The sequence below is a fragment of the Opisthocomus hoazin genome, chromosome 16 (assembly GCF_030867145.1).
Source record: "Opisthocomus hoazin isolate bOpiHoa1 chromosome 16, bOpiHoa1.hap1, whole genome shotgun sequence".
NCBI classification, from domain to species: domain Eukaryota; kingdom Metazoa; phylum Chordata; class Aves; order Opisthocomiformes; family Opisthocomidae; genus Opisthocomus; species Opisthocomus hoazin.
Window position 1 is genome coordinate 20,331,824 of NC_134429.1, and position 25,156 is coordinate 20,356,979.

General features: G+C 43.3%; 1 protein-coding gene across 1 annotated transcript; it reads right to left on the reverse strand.

Moving 5' to 3' along the window:
* Window positions 1–27: 27 nt before the first annotated feature.
* Window positions 28–24,283, reverse strand: PANK4 (pantothenate kinase 4 (inactive)). Its single transcript, XM_075437073.1, has 19 exons — window positions 24,130–24,283; window positions 20,849–20,931; window positions 19,823–20,031; window positions 17,523–17,706; window positions 16,870–16,962; window positions 15,218–15,371; window positions 14,083–14,264; window positions 12,489–12,570; window positions 11,241–11,341; window positions 9,155–9,310; window positions 8,076–8,188; window positions 7,488–7,575; window positions 5,430–5,581; window positions 4,215–4,270; window positions 3,582–3,631; window positions 2,073–2,180; window positions 1,575–1,675; window positions 1,006–1,074; window positions 28–448 (listed from the first exon to the last, which is right to left on the reverse strand). The coding sequence occupies exons 1-19, from the start codon at window positions 24,281–24,283 to the stop codon at window positions 235–237; spliced, it is 2,349 nt and encodes a 782-aa protein (XP_075293188.1). The 3' UTR covers window positions 28–234.
* Window positions 24,284–25,156: the final 873 nt, after the last annotated feature.

Below are 25,156 nucleotides of genomic sequence, written 5' to 3' on the forward strand. Positions count from 1 at the left end.
AAAATAAACACTTACCAAAATAAACAATGAGTGATATACATATATATATTTGAGTGTGTATGCTATAGAGTGAATCATATTGTTGCTTTTTAAGTCACAAAAGCACAATATAAATACGGAATTTCCTGTGAACTCTTTTTCCCTGTTGTAATAAAAATACATTCTTTACAGTTAAAGTAAAACTAGTGCAAGTCCATTCTGCTGCTCCTGCTCACCCCGCCGACCAGATCCCTATCATTTACATGGCACTTCATACTTAAAGATGACACTGAAGATCTTCCCTCCGAGACGATCGGCGAGCCAGGAGTTTTTGATAACGGCAAGCTTGAGGCTCTCGCACTTCAAAGCCGCGTAGTAGTTCGTGTGGATGGCACGACCCATGCCCTCGATGATAACCAGGTCCGTCTTCCGCTCTCTGACCAGCACTGCCAAGCCTTTGTCCAGACGGCTGAAACGAGAGCTCTGCGTTAGCAACAACCCTACTCGCTGCAGACAAAAGACGGGCTGTTCTAAGGGCTTGATCGGTTACACTGCACGGGGTGGGAAGTGGAATTACTGATGCCAATAAACAGGAATGCTTTAAATCAAAGGAGACTGAGGCGTAGTTTTAAAGTTTCATTAAATGCATGCGGAATTGGGATTTCCCAGGAAATACAGGTAAGTTCTGTCTCCAATAGAGAAACTAATTAAAAATAAATCAGCTAACAGCACAAAATGCTTCTTATGGTCAGGTGGATTTCTTGCTCACATGCAGGACCCTACACCACCGCACCTCAGCTGCTCACAGATCTGACAGTGTCACTGCTCAGCACAAACACGCTACGTAAGGTGTCCAACAGCTCGTGAGGCCTCATCAGCGTTACAGCCTGGGAATCCAAGCAACTCTTGATGGCTGTGCCACAGTGACTGGTGTCGGGAAGGGGGGCTGAGGTGCTGCGGGGCGCAGGCTCTGAACGTCCCACAGCCGGAGGAGACAGGTAACCAGCTGGTGCTCTGCCAACATACCTGAGATCGAGACACGGAGAACTCGAACCCGTCTGAACCAACAGCAGCTTCTCTTCCCTCAGTGCAGATCTTATTTAAAAAAATAGACAAAAACATTAACCAGCTACCTCAGCAGGGTCATGTGGATCTGGTAATAAGCCAGGTGACAATGAACATCTAAGCATTCTTTGCAAAGGCTTCTTTCCTGCCAGGATTTCACCACGAAACAGAGTGTTTCCCTGAGCAGAAGGATTATGTAGTCAGCTACGTCTCCTCTACCGGGACACTCTGTATGTGAAATATGTGTATTTTCCTCTATTCTTTCTAACATAGAAAATCTATGGTTTAGTAGCTTGAGTGCTTCTCAGGGAAGATACAGACAAGAAGCATAATTATGGATGTTCAAGAAAGATCTGATTTCTAAATTTTTCACCTTAATGAAAGTGAATGATCTGCCTCAGCTTACTTGCAGGTTGCAGATTTCAGACGCTAATAAACGCAGTTAAACATGAACTAAGTGTGTCACAGGGAACTGGCTTTGTCCTCCTGTGCACGGCACGAGACAGAACGAAGACTGGTTGGACGCTTACTGGATGACCGGATCCATTGCTGCTATCCGTTCGGTAACGATCAGGGATTCGCTGTAGGTGACATCGTTTAGGGCAGGGCCAGAGTTACAAGCCAGTATAACCTGAGGGACAGATGTCAGCAGAGTTCACCAGTTAACACGGTCCACTGCGGTGTTACAGCTGCTGGTCTGTTTGCACGCGCCGCTGCCTGACTTTACAGAAGAGGAAATGCCAGGAGCAAGGCTGGAGGCCCAGGCCTCGTTTTCCCTCCGTTACCCGGCTGTTTCTGGGCTGTTGGTGTCACAGACCCTTGTTCAGCAGACTTGGGGCTGACAGAGGCCTTGCTACCTTTCACACGCCGCTTAAAGTTAGACTCTGGGGTTCCAGGGACTTGGATTACTCCCAGTTTGGATGTTAGGAGCCAGTCTGGTGAAGAGCACTGCTGGCAGGTAGTTAACAAACCTTTCGCCAATTACCCAAGCCCATTACATAGTGAATTCACAATGAAAAACCACTTACCTCTGTCCCTCTAGAAAGGAGCTCTCTGACAAAAGGAAAGACTCCTAAAATTATGTCTATTCCACTGTTATCTGCGAAAATTAAGGCACATTTATGAGGGGGACCCTCCTGTAAGAGAAAACCAACGTATTCAGGACTGAGGTCACAATTCGTTTCAGTGACTACTTTGTGTTATTTAGAACTACTCACTTTAAGCCCCCACATTTTATACCCTTAAATGAGGGGCAATTTTGGTTATTCAGTAGCAGCATAACTCATCAGAACGTTACCTACCCTGGATCTTAGGGGAAATCGCTTTTCCTAACGTTGTCTTTGCATGGTTATTTAAAACAGCCTTTAGTTACTTTGCTTTGTTTGAGAGAGGCCTTTCAAACGCCACTGGTAGAGCCGACATCTGCCAATTAACGACACGCCTCACTCATCAGCCCTGATCAGGCCCGTACTTTCGCGGCGGCCGAGCACTCGTCAGGCCCAGTCCTCCTCTCCGGAGGCCGGCCTGCGGCTCGCGCCGTGTTGTGCCAAGCAGCCGGAGAACACCACTCACTTAGCAGCAGCAGCGGCGGCGGCGTGGGCAGCTGCCTGCGTGAACGCGCTGGTCATCAGCGTAAACCTACCTTGGTGGCTGTTTTAAGCTAGCATGCTGAGGGTGAAGAGGGTTCCCTTCTGCCAGGAAAGGGCAGGATGGACTGCTGGGGGCAGTGACATCCTAAAAGGAAAAGATATTTCCTATTCTCCATTAACCTTTTAACTTGTTCTAAATCTGATGTTATGAAACTCAGTTCACTCCAGTTCATACCAGCAGAATTTTTATAGTGAACAATGCTTAATTGCTAATAAAAAACTGTCAGGACAGAGCTGGGAGTTCCTTAGTTGTCACTGTTACACAAGATTAGCTGATAATTTTGTTTTAAGATGTAGTATGTAATGATTTGCAATAGTCTACTCATACCAAACCTTTTGCCCATCACTTTCAACATAGAGAGTTACACAAAGAAACAAAAGCTTTTCAATTAACCCTAATTAACCAGTAATAGAGATCACACAGGGCAAAAAAAGCTTCACTAATTGATCAGTTGATTACTTTCAGCCAGCTCCTAAATTAAGGTCGTTTTTAGGTTGGCTACTCAGATGGAGGAGCAACCCAAACATCACACTTGGACCTGCATTTTGAAAATGACAAGCCTAGCTGTACGGAATTATGTGCCCTTATAAAGAAGGGACACAACATGGTGGCTTTGGAAGAGCTCTGAAATCAGCTGGGCTCCCAATGCTGCAGTTTCTGAAGAAGTCAGCTGAGCAGCCTGGTAAGTGATGCAATGGCAGACTAATTCCTTTTATTCCTTTCTTTATGGTAAGGCTGCTGAATTACTGGTACTGCGTCACCAGAATTTATTTTGAGTTGTCTGAACAGAGTTCTGTTAAATCTGTTGAAAAACCAAGATTAGTAAGGTGGGTTTATGATTAACGTATTGAATTACTCGGTGGTTAGCAACAATCGTGCAGTCGTACCTTCAGTCGCTCGAGCCACTGACTGTAGGAATCTTCTAGCCAGGGACGTTCTGCGTCACAGACAAAGTCACGTTAGCATTGCTTTGGGGCAAACAGTAATTCCATACGTTACGAAAAGCAGGAGGTATCTTTATAGCTGCTTAAGCATTAAAGCATTTGAGCTCAGGTTTGGAATGTTAAACCTGTAGATTCAAAGAGTTCCCGAGTGTGTAATTAAGGCAATAGCTTACAGCAGTCTTGAAATGGAATTTTCATAACAAAGCAACAAAGTCATGCAAGCTGGCTATCCCAACGCCTCATCCTAGGATGGAGGGTGTTGTGCCTCCCAGGACAACATCCCCTCGACAGGGTTAGAGCAGTTATGAAAGACAGCACGAGCAAGGTATTCTGAATAGCTGCGCAGCTATGACCTCTGCTCAAGGAGAGAGGATTTCAGATTTCAATTCCTTTGGCACACAAATAGGAACGTTCCACCAGAACTCGGCAGCCTGTATTTCAGGTCACCCCAGCAGGTCCTAGGGAGTTCTTGCCACCTGGGCAGCAGAACGGCCACAAGAAACACGTTCACACTCCCCTCCACTCTCGTATTAACACAATATCCAGTTCCAATCACCACCACAGATCTCCCTATACCTTGTAGTTTTGACTTGGCTTCTTCAAATCCAAACTGTGGCTCAGATTCCAGAACACTGCATCAGAAGAGATATAAAGGGTACGCAGTTAAGCAACTTCAACTCGTATAAATGTAATTCAAACATTTCTTTAGCAGGTGGTCAGCAATTTTACCGCATTGGTTATAAAGGGGACTGTGGATAGGTCCAGCGAGTGAGAAAGAGACACTCTCTGCTTATGTTAAACACAAAAGGCTCAGATGCACATTAAATCAGAGTTCTTATGCTAAAAGCAAAAAGCTTCATCAATATGCAAATGTTTGCAGGCACCAGACTACAGGCAAAAAAGACATCTTTTGGTCTGCAGCCCACCATAAAAAGTAGCCAATATCTGCATGGTAAAACACTGCTTTACAAAGTCTAAGTGGAAGATCGGTCTAAAAATGCTTTTTAAAGTTGTACCTGCATGGGGGGGGAAAAAAAGGAATTAAAATAACCAGACACAGGTTTTAAAGCCTCCTGCTACTGGCTATATGCATAGCAAAGTAGCCCCAAAGACGCAGGTGGTGACGAGGATTTACATACTGAGGTGGCCGGATGCTAAGCTGTCAGTTAAACCATTACACCACTGGGCAATGCTCGCCAGTCAAGTCTCCCAAAGTTCCTTAAATCTGGCACCAAGTGACGTTTAATGCAGTCTGCATCTCTGAGGTCCTTCCTTACAGAGAAGCGAGAGCTACGCCAACACGCGTGGCCAGGGGAGTGCCTGCTCCGGCTGCCGTCAGTCCACGTTTCTGGTTGTGGGCAGCATCAGCAGTCACACCAGACTAAGGCTGCCCACGCAGCCTCGCATCACCTTATTTTTAATGGCCTTTTCTTGATTTAATCGGAGGGAAAACTCCTCAAAGATGCAGAAAGGGAAGGGAAGTGCTGAACAGTACAACATATACCCCAAAGTAGTGCTGGTAACAGTGCTACAAGCAAAGCAGCCAGAGTGGAATATTACACGCTCTGTCACTTAATTCGGACGTTCAGTGACGTGTCTGCCGTTTTTAAAGGGTGGAAAGGTAACTTTCCCTGCACCACAACAATGCTTGTACATAAACAACCAACATTTGATTAAGGTGAAAGACAAACTACAATTAAAGATAGATCGGTGCACTTTATTTCTTTAAAAAAAAGAACAATTGGATATTCTGTATCTTAAAAGGGTGCTTTTAAAATATTTAACACCTACTCTGAGACTGCTTTTGCTCCCCAGTCAAAGACATTCCCCGCAAGAAGTCCTTTCACCAGAGCAAACTGCCTCTCCTCCCAGCCTAATGAATCCAAAGATTCGATTACGCTTTGAAAACATTTTAAGGCTATGCCATTTTCTTTCTGCTTTACCTGTAAGAAAGACATGAAACATTGGATTTATAGACAAAAATTTCTTACCCATCACTGGTTGTCTCAGTCCCAAGACCACGTTCAAGCACTCTCCTCTACGTTCATGGCCTCTAATGGACCAACAAGTTACTGTTATCGGCATGCTAATGTCAACACGAAAAACGTTTCCAGGGATTCTAATAAAAAGGTTCGTTAGTGCTAGGATATGACCTGCAGCCCAAGAAATACTTTTCTCAGTAAGTTAGAGGTGCAACAGATGTTGAGCAGATTGGGGAATGGGAGAGTAGACACACAAAAAAACTTTTAGCAGCAACACGATCCATCAAACGCAGGTAGTCACCAGCGAATGCTCACCACTACCCGTCTTACAAAAACTAGAGAAGACTTTTTTTTATTTTTGCATCAAGAGTTTAATCATCTCAGATGCTCAGAAGCTCTTGAATTGTTTTCTCTGCTTCCATCTACAGGGAGATCAGTGTCACACAGCTAGTCATCTTAAAAAAATTTAGAAGTGATACTGGATACCAGCTCTACATTAAGATCTTTCCTTGGCGGTACCTTGTCTGAATTAGTGAATAGCAAACAAACATCAGTAAAAGTTGCATCTCTTTTACCTCTTTCTTAGAGTGAATGCAACATCTGACAATACAGCTAGGGAGAACCTTCTATGGATTTTGTAGAAATATATCAACAGTCAGAAACAGTCTCTAACCAGACACTGGCACTGTTATTATTTATACGTCCACACAGACAAGTGGTGAGGATCAGACCTACAGAGAGTTATTTTTGAGAAATACTGAAGTCACTTCCTTTCCCCAACCATACTACGTTACGGAATAAAATACAAAGAGCAAACACCTGCACAATGGCAACTACTATTTTTAAGAGCTAAAGGTTATGCATTTGTATAGACCCCAACCCAGCTCTGCTGAGAATCTCAAACACTACAAAAGTAATCAAGAGTCCTTTTACAGCACAGCAGGAAATGAATCCAGAGACGCTATGGAGGAAAGCAGCACAGTTTGGTTAAGGACAGGCTGCCTCAGCAAGGCAGGGAATGGGTGAAGCTGGGGGTTTTTCAGGCCTTTTTTGGACATGATGAGATGGGGGAGGATGACTGCCTGTGTATGAGCACACACAGCCCCTTCCTTTTCTTTCCTTTGGGGTGGGAGGAAGGAAAGAAAAGAAAACACACTTGAAGGTAGTTAAAGAACACAGAGTTCACAGCATTGGTGACTTCTGCGTGGAGCTGCTGAGATTGTTACCTGCTCTAGAAGACAACAATGCCAAGTGTCCTTCACAAACGTCTGCAATTTACGTATTCATTGGACAGTACTTCTATAACTACAGACAGCTTTAAATCTGAAAATGGTTTCCACACCATGAAGAGAATTATGAGGAGAAGAAAAATTCCTGAAGTCTGCCAGACTGCAGTCGTAGCCTCAGTATAAAGGGAAATAAACGGACTGTCCTCAGAATTTATATTCTCGGGTCACTTGTGAGGTACACCACAATCAGAAGCGCAGGCTTCTCCACGCAGCTTCCGCAGCGCTAAAGCGAAGGAAGCGGCTCCTCGCTGAGGAGCTCGTTACAGCGGTGTCTGACGACAGGCACCACGCACTCGTCAGGGCAGGACTGACACCGTCAATTTGCTTCTCAGAAGCTGGTAATATTTTTGGTTAGCGTTCTCCACACCACGAGCACGTCGGAGGTCAAAGGCTTTACATTTACACCCCATTACCCACTGCTGTTTCGCCTCCGTGGCAACCACCAACTCTTAAACTGCTACACGGGAGCCAGCTACTAATCTCGCCCCTATAAGCCAGTACTCACACAAAGTTTCAGAGTACAGAAAAAGTGTCGTGAACTTACATGTTGTCCACCCTGTAAAGCAAGAACCACTTACCTTCGAATAGGGATCCGGAAAATTGAACTCGTTTAAACAGTGTTCCCTTGTATCCAAAAGACTTCTAACTGTTAAGGTACCATACGCACTTTAAAAAGGAGAAGGGGGGGGAAAAAAGACATCAACTACTTCAAACAGAAAAAAGTTCTCTCCTCTGTTTCCTCCGTAAGCGGTAGCACGTCAAGCACTTAGGTTAAAAGTCTTTACATGCCACATGCGCTAAACACAGTCTCTAAGTGGTAAATCTGCTATCCCAGTTGATTTAAATCCAGAGAGGGAAAATGTTCAGAGCAAAGCTGGATACTTGAATTAACATGCTACCATTTTTAATAACCATGTCACAATTTTTATTAACAAATGTTCTGCCAAGATATAACTTTTCCGTTAAATTCCAATACTATGAGATCCAAAAATTCTGTGCAGAGGACCTGACAGCACATCAACTTGCTACAGCCTTCAGCCTACTCAGCTCTCCGTTTGCTCTGCTTCGTAACCTAGCTAGCTTTTAGTTAGCTTTTAACTAGCTTTTAGTTAGCTCTGCTCAACAGATGCAGCAAGTGATGAAAAAGGGAAAATAAAGACACTTACAAAGGCTGCTGCCTGAGCGTCTGGAGCTTATTCCAGTATTTCTGTCGGAACTTTTCCGCTCTCTCCAGTGCATCCATCGAGTCTGGCTGACTGGCTGCAGCACGCTTTGCCACCTGGCAGAGAAATGAGGCAAGACTGAGGTTACTAAATGAATTCTTCCTCCATGTAACTGATCTGAAGTTCACTCTGAAAAATAACCCCTCCATCTGCTATACTGTTCAGTGCCTGCACACGCTCTAGTCCCTCCCACACATTATCTTCCAACTTTCCTTCACTCCAACCATCAAAGAATAATTTTAAATACTTCCTTTCTTCCCAAAAGATTTAAAGTTTATTTTCAACACTGCACTTTTAGAAACTAAACACAAGTTCTACTTAGAGAAGGGAGAAAAAAATAACAACACCTCCCCCAAACACACACAAAAAGGAGACACAGGCAGAAATTCAACAGTTCACAGCAGCTCCTTGTGTTCGTTTTGTCTTTGCTACAGTAAGGTCAAGTCAATGTGTTGCCCCTGTTTTTTTCCCAGCCCTTCTCCTGACAAACACTCATGACGGTTCTGATTTGAATTTGCTTACTAAGTATACATAGCTCTTAAGTACTAGCATGCACTGACTGAATCAGTTTCACAGTGCAGAAAAAACAATTCACATCTGATTAAATCACTCTTGGCTTGTGAAAGTGGCTGTAAGGCAGCAGGACTGCTCCCAGGAGTAAGAACATCGCAAGTATCCGTGGCCTTTGCCCTTCTGGCCTTGTATAACCACCCTGCCTGCCAGCTCTGTAGAAAGAGGCGGTAAGTGCCATTTAAGACAGAAGATGCTTTGGAAACACCTTATTAAAAACAAAAGTGCACCACAGAAGAATAATACTTCTGTCTGTGAAGGTGTCAAGCACTTCCTCAGGAGACTGGGGCAAAATCGGATCCCTCTGTTAACGGGGGACAGAGGAAGTGTACTTGCACACAACAGGTTTGACACAGCAGGTGTATTCTGCAGGGTAAACACACTGGTGAACGTAAGATTTATTTGCTCAGTATTTGCATCATTCATACGTATCACTGTCTTGTGACTTTTACCCCGTCCAGTGCCTCCTCAAAGCAGGTAAGCCAGTATTTCCTGGCCATGGCATCGTCTGTGAGGTCAACAGTGTCTGGAATATAGGTTGATGGGTCTTTCAGCAGCGGCAGGTTAACAAGCGGTCTCTCCAACCTATCCATTTCAAGCATGTCAAACTAGGTGAAGAGTGAAAGAGGTTTATTAGAACTTACTCGGAAATTGATTCGTAACAAATTCAAACTAGTACAAGGGCTACAGAAGTCCACCCACAGTTAAGACTGACAGATTTGCAGACAACTACATTACAGCGTATGTTACCGTAAATAATCCGCTCCCCTGCATGGATTATTTATCGATGCCCACCCTATAGGCAGGGATGATCAAGTTTCATGTTGAAAACTTGCTACACGCCTTCTATTTCATTATTTTCCTTCCCTTCCTCCCCAGCACTGTCAAATCTGCTGGGCTATCGGGTTAAGGGACAGGAGCACAGAGAGCTGAGCGTAGGCTTATGTGTAAAGGAAAGCTGCTCTGCTGCTTTACAACTTCCTTTTACAATCCCAATCAAGTCTCCAAAACTCTTCCTTCCACCTTGTGAAAACCATAACCGGGATCAAATTTCTAAGGACAGAGATTAAATTCATGTGAAATATGTATAGTTACACAGCTCTGCACACAAAGTGTGCCTTCTTACGTCTAAAAAAACCTGTGCACATTTATGTTTATGCCACTATCTAATCACATTGCATTTGCAAACACTGCATGGCCCAGAAACACTCAGAGCAGGTACAGATTAAAGCCCACGCTGTAACAAGACTTTGTGCACATCAACCAAAGCGGCTGCTATAGAATCATTGTCTTCAGGATTCATTCCACGGCTGAAAAGTGGACATTTCTGAACTACGGTTGCTGCAAAGAGATTTCCCTTTATGTGACCATAGTGAGTGCCACGCAAGAGAAGAATTCAAAACGGAGAAGCTGTGGACAGCACATCACAGCTGGTTTGAGACTCCTGTACCACTGCCAGCATGGACAAAAAAAATCCTGTCACAGATTAAAGGGCTGACGAACAACAGGAGGTCATTATTATAGCTGCATAAATACTTTTGAAAATCTGTCATCTATTTTATGATTAAGAAGGATCATGTTAGTATTTTTTTGGTCATACTTGTAATCCACAATTTCATTCCAACAATTTCAGTTATGGCAGAGCTTAAAATTAGATATATTGTTTACATATAGGCACAACCCACAAAATCCATCATCTGCAGCTCATAGGGACTTCTGTTAAGGCTTGGTCTGGGAAACCATTCCGTAAGAGTTCTGCACCTCATCTTCAGGCCCACCAAAGCCGAGCAACCAACAGGAAACAACCAACGAAAGCCAACACCTGCTCCTCCCGCCCCGCACCCTACAGCGAGTATAGGAAACTAATTCCTGAAAACTAGGAGGAGATAAACCAATGATGGAGGAAATATTAAAAAACCTGACATGAAAAACACTGACATGCAGACCGGCAAAAGACAGTAAAACACAATGAGCTCCACTATTCCAGTTTCTTCTCAAAAGCACTTCAGTAGATGCAGTATTAGAATATTTTAAGAACCTTAATGTATTTTCCGATTGCTTACTGTATGCCAGTTTCACTGTGAAATCGGAATTACTGCACTGTCAGTGTATTTAAGAGATGACTGGGCTCATGCTCTTCTGTCCAATTCTATATTTCTCTTCCCACAGGCAGTAAATAAATGCTGCTTAAAGACAGTGGAACATCAGATTCATAATTCTGAAGCACAATATTTCAACTGTAGCAAAATCCAGTTACTTCAGAGAAAGGGTAAGAGATGAATGTGTCCGTCCCCCCCGCCTCGGTGAAGGAGAATAAGAAAAGGCAGCAGCCACAACCTGTTTTTATGAGACATTACATCAGACCATCACACAACACACAAGACAACACCACACATGACACAAGACACCGCACTAGTCACTTTTTTTGGTAAGCAGGAGACCCAGGGGCAAGAAGCAAGTAGCTTGAGAATAACCACCTATTTTCAAATCACTATTACTACGAGAGGGCACTTAGTTTGAGAAAAGACAACCACATACTGTACCACTCCTCGTTCTCTGCAAAGGGTAAACATCAGGCGATGTGCTCATAAGACCAGAACTCCCAGCGTAGTTCTCTCCCCAGCTATACTGATTTGGATCTAGAAAAGAGAAAGACAGAGACACACATAATCTGAAAATAAAACTGGAAACACTCCCATGAGTGAGTCTAGAGTCAGCATCCCTTCAGAGAAGCCACTTCGCTACAAAAGCCATCTCCCTTTGTCTTTATAAGTAAACATAGTTTTTCCCTCTAAACCCCAAAAATAATGTTTCAACTGCCCAGTGAATAACCTGGCTCTAAAGAGCTTCAACCTGAAGGAGACATAAGACAATTTCAGTTCTAAAATAATTCTTTTTTTTTTTAACTCCCTTTCCTTGTCATTAAGGGCTATGACCAGCATGCCTTCAAGGCACTATCACTGATCATAGTTTCTTATTTCTAAATCTAGATCCATTCTTAACAAAACATAGTTACAAAACTCTCAAAGCACAATGTAAGTTTCATATAAACACTAAAGTTACTTCTAGAAGTTTTTTTTATTTGAGAAAAAGTTGAATCAAGTTCAGATGTACAGTACATGCTTCAGAAGCAACGTATTTAATTCCTCAGTAGGTGGTTCCTTGCCCATATCTATAAAATGGGTATGAAAAGCATTCCACATTCTTTATTCTGAGGTGTATTTCATATTTACTAAAACTAAGTACCATTAACAACTTCACTATCTGTTCCACTAAAACTAACATACTGACTGGCTAGCCAGCACATCAGCAAGAAGAAAAGCAAATAAAAATGGCAGACCTCAACCAGAGTACCCTATACCCAAAGAACGCTGGACAGAAGTGTCTCATCCTTCACAGCGGTCTGTGAGGCTTCTCGCTCTCAGGCGAACACAGTTTTGAGATGCTGGTCGTCTTCAGTACATTGACTGAATTCAGAAGCTGGCCTCTTAAAGAGGAGCAAAGTTCTCAGAAGCCACATTTCCCCAGTTTGATTCAGAGATATGACTGCTCTTCACAGAAACGCAGGAAAGAGAAGAGCCAAATCCTGCTGGCTTCTCAAAGGTGAGCAGGAAAAACAGTGAGAAATTAAGATGTCCCTGCCAGAACACATAAAACCAAAGCCCAGCATCTGTGTTTATTAGTGCCAAAGGCAACAACTTACATGCAGCCTCTAAAGAGAAACTCGGACATTACACTGACATTTCAGAACACAGCATATACAGAACATAGCAGTGCTGTACTTACTGTCTTGTTCAGCTCCTTTTAAAAATGCCCCAATGGCTCCCAGGTAGCCTTCATGTCTCAGGAACAATGCCTGAACCTCTCCCTGCCACAATATGAAACATTGCAATTGGATGGTCCCTGATGGCTAACACGTACTTCTTTGTCACTAGTTTTACACTTAAATTTAATAGAAACAACTAGAAGATGGTAATATTCATTTGTGCTACATTCTAACGCATTCAGTAACTTCAAAGGTGCTTCTGAAACACAGCTGCAGGAGAAACTGCTTACATACATCATCCCACAATTATTAAACAGCTGGGGAAAAAAACACATGCAGAAGTGGTGTGTATTCTAGGCCTGCACAACCACAGGAGCAGAGGGAAGCCAGTGCCTTCGCTAGAAAAGACCACTGCATCATTCCATGAGTATTCAACTCCTCTTGCTTGAACAGGCTGGAAATATACGGTCATCAACTTCGGTGCGTGCCACAGGGCGTCCAACATGTCCGAGACATCACCCACTATCCTCGTTTCACTACACTGCTGTTCAGCAACATACAGACACTCTGTGTATTATCCATAGGCAGGCATTTCCCTCTTCAAGTCCATCAGTTTAATTGTTAATATAACACACGAATGCCAGGGAGAATAAGCACACCCTCCACCCCAGCAGCAGGGTCCCTCTGCTTTCCTAGGCAAGGCTGGGTGAGAAACCACCTGCTCTGAAGGGAAATCAGGTACGTCTGCAGCAGCGACCCAAGAACCGTTCACAGGGAGTGAGGTAAGCTACAGCACAAGATCAGCTACAAACCACAGTGAGATTCATCACTGGTAAAGCTATTCTTACAAGAATCTAAAGCTGCAGTTTTGCAATAGTTTTCTTGAAACCCAACAAAGTTTTACAGACAGGGACCGCAATGGTGAAATAAAGGGGGAAAAAAGGCAGCATACAGGATTCTTTTGCCTGAAGCACTGAGGAAAAAAAAAATAATTTGTGTCATCTGTTCTATAAAATTGCAGAAGTTGCAGGAACTAATCTACCTGTAACAACCATTGAGTGAGCTTTTGGACTTGACCATTTTTCTAGCGAAAAATCTTCAGTATTTTCCACAGCTTCAAAATATGCAAAGAACTACAGCTTCGTTGTTTTGGGTTTGGTTTTTTTTTTTTTGAGCAACAAACAACCAACAAAGAAATGCCCACTGCTACTAACTGCTAGCTATCTCAGCAGAACAATCCCACATTGCACAGCCTAGGGGGTGAAAAGAAATAGATGCAAGTCAGCAAGAGGAATTGAATAACAATGGTACCTATCTAAGAAAATAGTGAAAACTCATCACCTGGCAGCTGCAAGACAGACTGTCAATCAAAAACTAATAATAAAGAGAGAGAGGGAGGGAGGGAGAGAGAAAGAGAGGCCAGACAGAACTCACAGGCAATTCACATTTATTTTACCCCTCCCACAACAGATCTTAATAGTCCTGCCTTAGCTACCTAAACAGCAGCCCTCTAAGCTTACTTCGTGTGCAAATTAACTTATTAAAGTCTCCCAACAACCTAAAATGATAACTAAACACTGACTTTGCTATTAGGAAAATCTCTGTGTTCATTACCTTAGAGAAGAAGTTGATACTGTAGGTTATTGTGCGCATAGTAACAGGGTGACCCCGAATAAAGAATCCTCCAAAATATATTTTATCTAAGTTATGGAGTTTGGCATAGAGGCAGGCGAGTTGACCGATGTCATTGCTGATCATATGTAGTAAACTTTTTGCCATATCTTCTTTGGAAAATTCTTAAAGGAAAGAAATAGTAAACCAAATTAAACACAGCTGAAGACTGCTCAGATGGACTGCACTTTTCTAACAGCCTACAACTGGAGAAAAAAATCAAGTTTGACCAGTCTCTTTACATGTGCATAAGAAAGGTGTGTGTGTCTCCCCAAAATGTTTTATAAAAAAACTACTTCAAACAATAAGGAGTGTGTATTTGACTGAAGATATCATGAAAAAACCACTAAGCCTCTGTGAAATATTTCTTGAAAGAAACCTGCTTGAAAGGCCAACAGCAAATGCCAAGAACTTCATTTCTTCTCTCTAGGAACCACGGATGATGATTCATCCATCCATCTTGACCTGAGATGCACTGCAAGCATTTTATTACGTAACTGCAAATAAAATTGCAAATTATAGTAAATCACTGTCTTCGGTCCTTTTCTGGACACATTTCCCCCACGAAGGAAGTAACATTGGGCCATCGAGACAGCTGTTTTTGTTGTTTGCCTAGACTTACGCAATCCGAAACTGAAAATTTGAATGCCTGCTTGTAAGGCAGTACTATGTAATATTTTTCATCAATAAAATACTGTGGGGACAAAACACATGTAGGCAAGATCATGAAAAGGACTGGTGGTTATTCTCCAGCTCCACCCGTTAGGCATTATAAACATCAGATTCCCAAGGGCCAGAGAAGATGGTTGCACTTCTCCTCACTAGTTTCAAACAACTCCAAATAACTATGTTTATATATATATATATATATATGTTTATGTTATATATATATGTTTTTATATATGTATGTTTATATATATATATATATACATGTTTGTGCTGATGAAGCTGGAAACTATTTTGCCATCCACTTACATGTTCACAGGAAGCTAGCACAAGCAGCAAATCCGTGCTGGCAGGCAATATAAACTATTAACTGTACAGCAAATCTTGGGGTAGATCTTCCATACACCAGTACCTTTATCTGCTGTAGTGGACTTCCCGAAGCTGCTAGCTATCAGATTTCCGCTCAGCCCCAGGGTCTGGTAGGCACCTCCATACACATCTTTCACCAGCATGTCTACGTTTGTGTGCTGTCCCTTTGAAGCGAGTTGCAGCAATTCATCAAATTTCTGAGGATGAGAAGCAGAGTTACTTGAGCTTTCCTGGACAGCAAGAGAACCGTGCCCATAAATCAAGAATTCTGCAGCATCTTTGCTGACCGTAGCTGGGGATTTTGGCTCGAATCAACCCTGCCAGCAAAAGATACATTAATTCTAATTACAAGGACTTATCCAGCGTCTGTATCTTATCAGACAGACTGATCTTCAGTGGAGGTCCTTTTAATGATGAAAAGCACAACCATCCTCTTCAGTTATCTGCATTTATCTGCAACAATTTGTTGAATTTTCCCTGAAAACTAGAGATGGTTCAGCACACATAAAACAGTCAGAAGCCTCAGGCATCTCTTATCTTGGAATGAAGTCAAAAACATAGTAACTAAGAGTAAACAGAATTATGTCTCCTTGAGGCATAACAAAAACAATGTTTAAAAACCAAAAGACTAAGCCTGCCTTTACTGTTGCAAACATGCAGTAATGTCCACGAAATTAAACTTGCACGCAATCTGCATTACCCCAATACTTAATTTATTTAAGTCTGTTAACCCTAATTTCTTCTAAAAAATCAGAGAGAATTAAGAGTAGACATTGTCATGTTCTAAGATTTCTTTTTTAAAAGCATCAAACAAAATATTGCAAGTCTGGGTCTTCCCTTTGACATTTTCTTGTTTGGTGCATATGTAACTCTAGCTTTTTTCTACACCGCTGACATTTAGGGACACCTATTTAAGCCACGTGGATCTTTGAGACAGGAAAAACCAGTGTGATTTAAGAGCTGGGTTAGGCAGAGCAGTATTAAATCAGGCCTTATTCTGGCAGATGTCTGGGATTTAAGTGACGAACGCCTGAAGCCCTAACGTGTAACAAAGGGTCAGAATTCCGCCTCTCTGCTCCCAGACATTTTGCAGTAATTGGGTGCTCTCTGCTTTGCTTCTGCAGATAATATTGCAGAAATAAGGCAGGCATTTCACGTTGAAAAAGAACACAGAAAACTAGCAGGCCACTTTGAGGAGGCTATTCTCTGCACTGCAGACGTTATTTGTCCAGGCTGACAAACTCCTTGAGTCCTGAGTAGATTACTATTTTGCCACTAATGAGCATCTCATTATTTTTGTCCCTATATTCTACTAGTATCTTTTTGCATTTAAAGCTTCCTTTTATACATCAGATGCTTCGAAAATATAAGTCAAGAACTCAGCCTTGTTATCTACCAGTCTAGGACCACAAGCACCTAATGGAGAGTACTGAAATTGTCCTGAGCATTGCAGAACTGCCTGTTCTGGTTCTGCACGAGGGTGGCAATTCTTTGAATAAAAGGAAAAATCACCCAAGAGACTGGCAGAATTTTTTTCATCTTCTAGTACAGTAATGTTAGACTTCTGGTTTCCCATCCAAACATTATCTAAAATAATTATTTCTCCCTATTCAAAGAGTTTGGCATTCCGATATTTCAAGCTTCCTCTTGGCATCTCATTTAATCCCATGCCCCTTAAAAGTGACACTCCGATACCTTTGTTTTTGTGAGCAGCGCTCCAAGACCCCAGAAGGTTCCACCTCCAATTGAGCTCCCTCCAATCCATTCAAATTTGTCTTCTGTTTCTACCTGTCAATAAAGCAAGGCAGATATGTTTAGAGGGTCCTACTCTAACTACAAACACACAGTTAGATACGAGAGCACGTGGGGTTTTTTGAACAGTGGAATTGGTGTAGGAAGAACTATTTAATTGTGTAAGTATCAGGTGAGAAGTTCTCCAGAGGTGCATGTTCTACCACAAGCAGTTTCTGAAATCTTTGTATTTCATTCTTGGCCAATAACCCTAAATACAGACATAAAATTTGGTCCCCTCAACAGTGTACCAAAACAAACAAACAAATATTAAAAAGCGCTCTGATCTGACAGCCTTTGTCCTAATCTGTTGATTTAACAATTTCTCTAAACACATAATTAAATGTCATTAAAAAGAAACTATAAAGAAACTATGGCAGCAAATGGAAATGCATTCATAACTACATTGAAATGGAAAGTAAAAAAAAACCCAAACCCCACATTGTTTTCTTTCTAAACTTTCTATTACCCAAGAAACAATTACAAATCTAGAACAGTAAGATGTTTCAGATGACCTTTATTAAGTTCTACAATACAACACTTTAGCAGCCACTCACCTTCACTATAGAAACCCCAGAGCCAATATTCACAAGTAAATATGGAAAAATATTTGGGTGGTTCGTCTGAAATCTGAATTCTGTGTCTGAATCTTTCTGGTATGCAAACACTTCATGGGGTATGTTCCTTAGCACAAAGTTGCATCCTTTAATTAGGCAGGTCATTACATCTTCTTTATCTACTCTGAAGGGAAGGGGGAGAAAAAAAAAACCTTACATAAATTTCACAGTCCTACTGATAAGCAAGTATGCTTTCAGAATGGTAGTTCTTAAAGACTTTACAAACTGGAGAGACTAACCCACACCACAGGGCAAAAGCCCAGATCCCTTAGAACATGAAACCTACATCTGCGTATGTTCTGATGTTCATCTTCCACGCCAGAACACACCGTCCGAAGTCAGACTGTAGTTACACAGTAACTTTAATCTTACATTAATCATGCTGTCATTAAAAATAATCCTGCTTGCCTCTTTGCTTGTTTACACTGCCTCTTTAGGGCTCTGGTGCTAGCACAAGTATACGTGCACCCATGCAACAGGTCAGGGAACTTGTCTCGAAATTATCCTAACAAAACAATTTCCTAAGGTGGAATAATTTTCTTTTGCTCTTCCCTTTCCTTCTCAATAAAGGAAAATAGGCCCCCCTCAACATTTCAGCACTAGTTTATGGCAGATCAAAGTGATTGCGAGGAGCCTACTACTGGGATTACCAAACACAGGGGAAAAAGACTTCTCACAAGAATAATAGGATTTGCTACAGCACATATCCTGAGTATGGAGTCTGGGAACATGATATATGATTTAGGTAAGGTGAATGGTGTAGTTAAGTCAGCTGACACTTACTGACCTCAGTAAACTCTGTATCTTACATATTGTTACTGATTTATGGTAAATCTCTTGAATGAAATACGCTAAATTTCTTACATGAAATATCATAAGCCTTGTTAAAAACATATAAACACAGCACACATATACATCTCAATTAATGCAGAATGCTTTATGTTTGTCAGGATGGAGAAGGTGCTGCTTTTTAGGCCTGTGGACCAATTAAGTATGTCATGACCAAATGAAAACCAAAGAAACAAAAAACAGGTGCACCACATGGGAAAAGGGGGTAATTGCCTCTTTGTCTTGATTAATTGATACTTAGTAACAGCCAATAAGGCACTGATGTAGGCTGGTTTGAAAAAAATGTTAACAGAATCCTACCTATCAGAAGAAGAAAGTAATTTGAGATAGTATAAAAGAAGATGAATGCAGTCCTTCAGAAACTGAAGAAGGTACTACACAGAGCTACAGCATGAGAAGGTCTTGGAGGCCTCCCCAGTAACATCAGGTAATGTCTTATATTGCTATAAATCGAGGGGGGGGTTTAATCTATATTTACAGCAGCTTTTTAGCATATAGTGTTTGATAAAGATGTTTTAATAATAAATTTATGAGATTGCCCTTTAGTTTCCTACAAGTCTATGCTTCTGCGTGAAGTTTAGGTAGGAGCTACACAGTATGTTACTGTATCATATTAACTACTTATGTCTGAGCGTGCACAGAAAAATGTTAGTTTTTGGAACTCTAACTTGAGAACCTAGGTAACTATAGAGATAGGGGACACCCAAGGTGCGTGTGGGGGAAAGGGTTTGCTATCAATATTTTGGCTTGTGGTAACAAAGATCTCTTGTGGATTTCATCCTTAAACTGCAAGCAGAAAACCCAACACATTTAAACACATCTCATCACACTAACTGACCAAGGATTCCCAGCTAAAATTCTTGTTAGTAACAAATTTACTTTAAATATTACTTCATTTTACATACTACAGTAGGTTTTGTGTATTTGGAGCTCTAGCTCAATGGTACAGCCAAAGCATGCTAAGGTACCATCACTGAAATGCTGCTAGTTGAAAGGTGAAAAGTAAACACCATTATTGTAATTGTGACAGAACAATCGAACCTAAAAATGGAGTAGGTGCAAATTGGATCCTTTGTAGAAAAAAGCTATGATAATGCTCCGCTGCCTTCTTTCTACTGTCTCTTTCCTGGATGCTGTGTTCCTGGCTGTTGGCGCTGTTCCTGCGCCTCTGCTGTGTCCGTTCACGATACAGTTATCTTTCTGCAGCTTATGTTCACCAGCAAGCCAGGTCAGCCTGGGTCTGACCAAGACGCATGCACACGTTCTACTACTTTGCTCTTGTGGTGTGGATGGCCTTTGAGAGCAGATGGGCAAAGCAGCAAGTTAGCCTACTAAAATCTCATCAAGGAAGAAATACACTCCTATAAATAAGTTTAAACAGTTCCACTTACTTCAACCCCAATTTCTTCTCAATAAGATCTTTGAATTTATAGGCACCACCACCTGTAGCTTTGATGACTTTTGTCTCTGTATTGACAAGATGGTCTTTGATGAAATCTAGGCAGGTTTCAATATAAGTGTTTTCAAATTTAATGAAGTGAAGTCGAGCTGTAATCTCCTCCTGAACTGATATTTCATACAAAGGTTCATTTTCTATGTCCTTCAAAAGAAAAAAGAATTTCTTATAGATTATTCAAAAATCCTTCCTTGAGAAACAAGGTTATGTGCTAACTACTGAACATCAACACCTGTGCTTCCTTTGGCTTGAAGCACTGTTAATGCTAATAAAAACATAACATCCTAAGCTACTTTCAAAGATGACCAGTTTCAGCAGATCTTAATACTCCTTAAGTTGAGAATATAATAAATTCTCCCGTGCATTACACATGTTTAAAAGGGAGTAGCAGTTTTTTAAAAAAGCACTGTACTTGCCTGTCTAAAAGTAACTATATCAAACACTAACTGGCAATTCAAGCACTTCCAAGAAGGCAAGGAATGTAACTGATTTTGCCTGAGCATAGGCTGCCCAACTCTGAAGCCCTGCAGTCTTCCAGTAAAGAGAACATGTATGATGTATCATCATGTGAATTGAGATCTAGAGCTATATTAAGCTCGCAAAGCAAAAGTAATTGCCAAATCCATGCTAATGGCTAATTTCCCCTGGAAGATCGCAAAATGTTACAAGCAGGAGCCCCACACTCATCTGAGCTGCGGTACAAATGCTTATGGATGGCTGTGTCTGCACATACTAGAATGTGTTTTTAAAATAAACACTTCAGTTGTGACAACTTACTTCAGAGTAACAGCCATTACAGCAGGTCACACTTTGTCTAGAACTTTCTTATAGTTTAAGTTTTATATAGAACAAGTTACCAGATGGGTTTCAGATGAAATTTCTATTCTACTATGAGAAACCAGTCCAGTACTTCACTCCTGGGAGTCAACCGCATGTAACTGATTAATGATGCAAGTCTTACCTTTCCAGAATGATCAAAGGATCTCACTCTTGCCACTTTGTGCTGCACAGTTGAATAATAAGCCAACTTGGTTAATGAACCACCTGTTAATAAAAAGATAAGTTATGATTAATGTCTCACCTTGGACCAAATAATAAAACTTTTGTTTATGTATGCTTTAGCTAAGAGTTCTTGTTTTTTAAGATTTTCTTGGCTAAAGCTAGATATAATTAAGCTAAATGCATAATGCAGTAAGCCAAAGAACCCTTGTCTAGAAACTGATTTAGCACAGTCAACTCCAAACACACTACTTATAGGGGGTGGGGGTGGGAGGAAGCTCCACCACAAGTTGAGCTTATACCCAGCTGATGGGGGGATAACTGAAGATGGGCAGAAATAAGTGGAAGTTCCCAACTGGCTAGGCTAGCACATGTATCACTGTTATTTATCCTGCTTGAGAACTCTTTATAGAAATCCCCAAGTCTGCTGCTTATAAGAGGATTTTATAAGTTGGTTTGCTACAATTGAGCAATGCATGCCATATGCAAAATCAAAGCATTTCATCAGGAACACTGAAGTAAATATTCTTAACTTGTTTCCAGGGACAAGTTACAAATTCATAGCTACTACTTTACAATAACTACTTTGCAAGATTATTCTTGGTTTTGGGGGCAAGAACACTTGAAATGATATTCCTCAAGCATACCAGTTAGTGGTACTACTAAAGTGCAAGTCTGAGCACACCAGCCTCATCACCCTCTTCTGGCCTTGAGGATGCTTACACCAAGACAATAGAACTTCCAACTCTCTCGCACTGAAATGGAACATAACCACTTGCCCTATGTGTGCTGTCTTTGCACCTGACCTGCAAAAGTGAATCTATGAAGCTAGACTGAATAACTTCACTAACTGATTTTCCTTAGGACAAAACAGTACTTGCTAGTGCTTCTGATACCTCTGGTATCTTAATCAAGTAGATATCTGAGCCTGAAAGTAGGAGGCTGTCAAAGCCTGCTTATTTTGGTTAAAACAAGCTTTAAGTTTCTTTTTTTCTGAAAGAAAAATGCATCTTCAACCACTCCTGAGTAACAGGATCCAAGTAAGGTATTGGTTTGCATCATAAACCTCTAAGCTGCTTTGGCTGTTGGAGAAAAACTCTTAATTTTCACTCTGCATAAAAACTACCCTGGGCTGCAGAGCATAACCACCCTTATCTGTACAGAAAGTCAGAACTGACTTTGTACCTGTGCTGTCAGAACAGGAGCACAAGGCAGTCAGGCTGTCCGCATCTCTCAGCGCTACAGGCCTAATGAGTAGTTGAATTTAAGTCTACGTGCATTACTTGTTTCTGGCCAAAGCCTTGGCATGTTACCCCTTCCTGCAAGTTTACCACGTATCTCACAGAAAATACTGTGTACAAGATGGGAAATAATCATGAGCAACTATTGGGTTAAACTTTGTCTAAACAGTAAATAAAAACCTGGCAATACTAGATCATAACATAATGGCTAAATTCAGTGGCCCTACACTCTATTGCATCATAAACAAGTGTAATCAAGAAATGCAGCATGAGCAAGTGAGAACTAATCAAGAAATGCAGCATGGGCAAGTGAAAACTAATCAGCTAGTGCTTACAGCTTTGCCTTCATAACAGCACTCTCATCTCTTTCATAGTGCTCAAATAAACAAGAAAACTTCTGCAACCCGTATGAGAAAAATAGCTTTCTCCAGCAAAATTCAAGTGAGGTCAACTTCAAGTGATCACTGACAGACACAGTAACAAAAACAATAAAGCTTTTCTGACCTTAGATCTTATTTCAGTGTGCTAGTCAATGCTTTAAACTTGCTGGTAAAGAAAATCCAAACTCTGTTCTGCTAGCTCATTGCTTAAAGGTGAGGATTTTCTTAGCTTTTGGTTATTTCTCAAAAACTAAACTCAGTAGCTCTGTGCTATGAGGAAAACCTTCCTGCCAAACCTCTAAGCAGAGAAATCATGAAGCTTGTGCTGGAATGTCATACTGTTTGTACAACACTAACAGTGATACTGATGCTTCAGCAAATAACTTTCATCACCAGATAAATTGTATGTAAAGCTATGCTTTATACATTCTCCTCCCAGTTTTTTAAAGACTTAAACCCCTTGGGAACACCAGATGAGAGATGTAACCAGGCTTTATAACTAATCCCACAACTCTAATTCCTCTCTGACCCACAGAAAGGACCAATTCCAGCTGTTGTTTTAACAGGCATGGGACAAATAGCTTCTGAAGGAGTTAAGTAGAGTTGTGATGACAAGATTTGTGTATTATTGGTGCCTATATTCTTTCCACTACAGTTAGTCCACACCACCCAGAGCAGTGTTAACCAGAGGAGTAACGGAGGCTGGCACCAATACTGTACTGTGGCTGAAGAACGCTTTTCTTCTGGCTTCCCTACTGAATCGTTCCACTGACCAAACAGCAGCAAAAGGTGTGTACTGGCACTTTGGTTTTTGCAGATCTCTACCGAATGAATGCTAATCCCTGCACAGGTGACACCACTGTTGGCTAAAGGCTCAGCTCAGCTGTGCCGCAGCAGTTCCCCGCTGAGGGGCTCAGGTGTTGCTCTGATGTGTGTTTCTCCTCTGCCCCCGGGTGCGGGCTGTCCTACACCCAGGAGCTTTGTGTTCTCAGGCTTAGGCCTAGCACAGGGGGTGTTTCTGGGGGCGGCCGAGGAAGCTGTGCCGCCAGCCACTGCCACAGGCCCCTAGCCCACCCCGCTCTGCCCGGGCAGGCAGAGTAGCCGCTTTCCCCAGCCACGCTGCTCCTGGAGCACGCATGGCCCTGCTCGCTGCGGCCGGGGGCGGGCCCGCCGCCCTGCTCCCCGTTCGGGCCTAGGGCAGCGTCCTGCCGCCGCCCCCGGGCCCCGTTCCCCTTCGTCCTCTCAGGGGGCGGCCTCCCCCCGCCTCAGCCGCCAAGGGCGGCCCCGGGCTCTCCCTGACGCGGCTCCCTCGGCGGCCCGTTCGCAGCGACACGCTGGGGCCTGCACTGCCGCCCCCCGCCTCGGCGGCCGCCGGGACTCCCGGTCCCGTCGTGCCCCGCGCCGCCCGCCCGCCGCGCCGCCTGCCGGTAGCTGTAGTGCGCCTCGGGCAGCCGGCGCCGGGCTGCGCGCCTCAGGGGACTCCATTTCCCAGCGTGCCATGCGCGGCGGGGAAGGCCGCCCGGCTCTGCGGGTCCCTTCAGCGGGGGAGAGCCGCCGCCCGTTCCTCGACCATCGCCCCCTCCCCGCCGTCCCCCTCCTCCCCGCGGCCCCCGCCCCGTTACCGATGTCGATGGCGAAGCGCTTGGCGTTTTCCAGGTTGCGAAAGATCTCGTCGGGCGGGAGGGTGATGCTCTTGTCCAAACTGCCGTGACCGCCGCTACCTCGCCCGCCCCGCTCCGCCATTTTGAACGCGACCCACTCCTCGCCCGGCCTCATCGGCATGCAAATGTATGCGCATACATCTACATACTAAGAAGGCCGGCGCATAGATTATGCGAATGAGGCGGGAGCTGGTTCTCGCCGGGGGGGGGGGGGGGGGTGTCACAGCGCGTCGTGAACGCGAGTGGGGTTTCAGAGCGGGGGGGGGGGAGCAGGGCTGGGTCCCCAGCGGCTCACGGGGGGGAAGCAAGGGCCGGCGGGGTGAGCGGGCGCTGCCAGGGCTGTGAGAGCTGCTGGGGTGCGGGCCCGCGCACACGCATGCCCACGCACACGTGTGTCGCGCTGCCACGCGTGCCTCCCGCTGGGCAGCACCCCAGGGGTTCCCAGTCCTGCTCTCCAGGCCGGGGTCTGACTCGGGTGCGTGCTGTGAGGACACGGAGCGTAACACGGGGTGCCTCGGCAAACTTTACTCATCCAAAGCGTTTCTCTGTTTGGGAGCCAGGCAGGATTTTTCCCGAGTTTGCCCTTGCTGTGACCTCTCTCGACGAGTCCCTTGGCGCTAAATTTCCAAGGAATTTGTCGACGAGGCGTGCCTCTCTTTTTGTCTCGCACTGGGAGAGCTGGGCTTGGTGTTTCGGGGCTGTGGAGAACAGCATGGCAGGGGTTCCCATGGACACGCGACCCCCGAGGTGGTGAAATACCAGTCCTGACTATCTCTGGTTTTACTGACGGCTTTGCCTGGTGCCCTCTAACCCCAGGGACCACAGGGAAAACAGCTATGCGAACTACTCGGGAAAGAATGACTTGCTGGATTTATTAACTAGATTTTTATTTATTTTTGTACTAAGTTTCTGCAACTTCTGAAGTTCAAGAAAACTTCTGGTACAGGTTACACAATCGGTGCGGCTCACACAGAACACGTCATAGCAT

What these genes read in the sequence shown, in the direction of transcription:
- PANK4 (XM_075437073.1), bottom strand. Translation starts at nt 24,283, where the DNA reads ATGAGGCCGGGCGAGGAGTGGGTCGCGTTCAAAATGGCGGAGCGGGGC. An exon ending in GAGAAGAAATTGGGGTTGAA is followed by an intron (nt 17,707 to 19,822) that starts GTAAGTGGAACT and finishes CCTTCCCTTCAG; the next exon opens with AGTAGATAAAGAAGATGTAA. An exon ending in CTGGGGTTTCTATAGTGAAG is followed by an intron (nt 16,963 to 17,522) that starts GTGAGTGGCTGC and finishes CTTTATTGACAG; the next exon opens with GTAGAAACAGAAGACAAATT.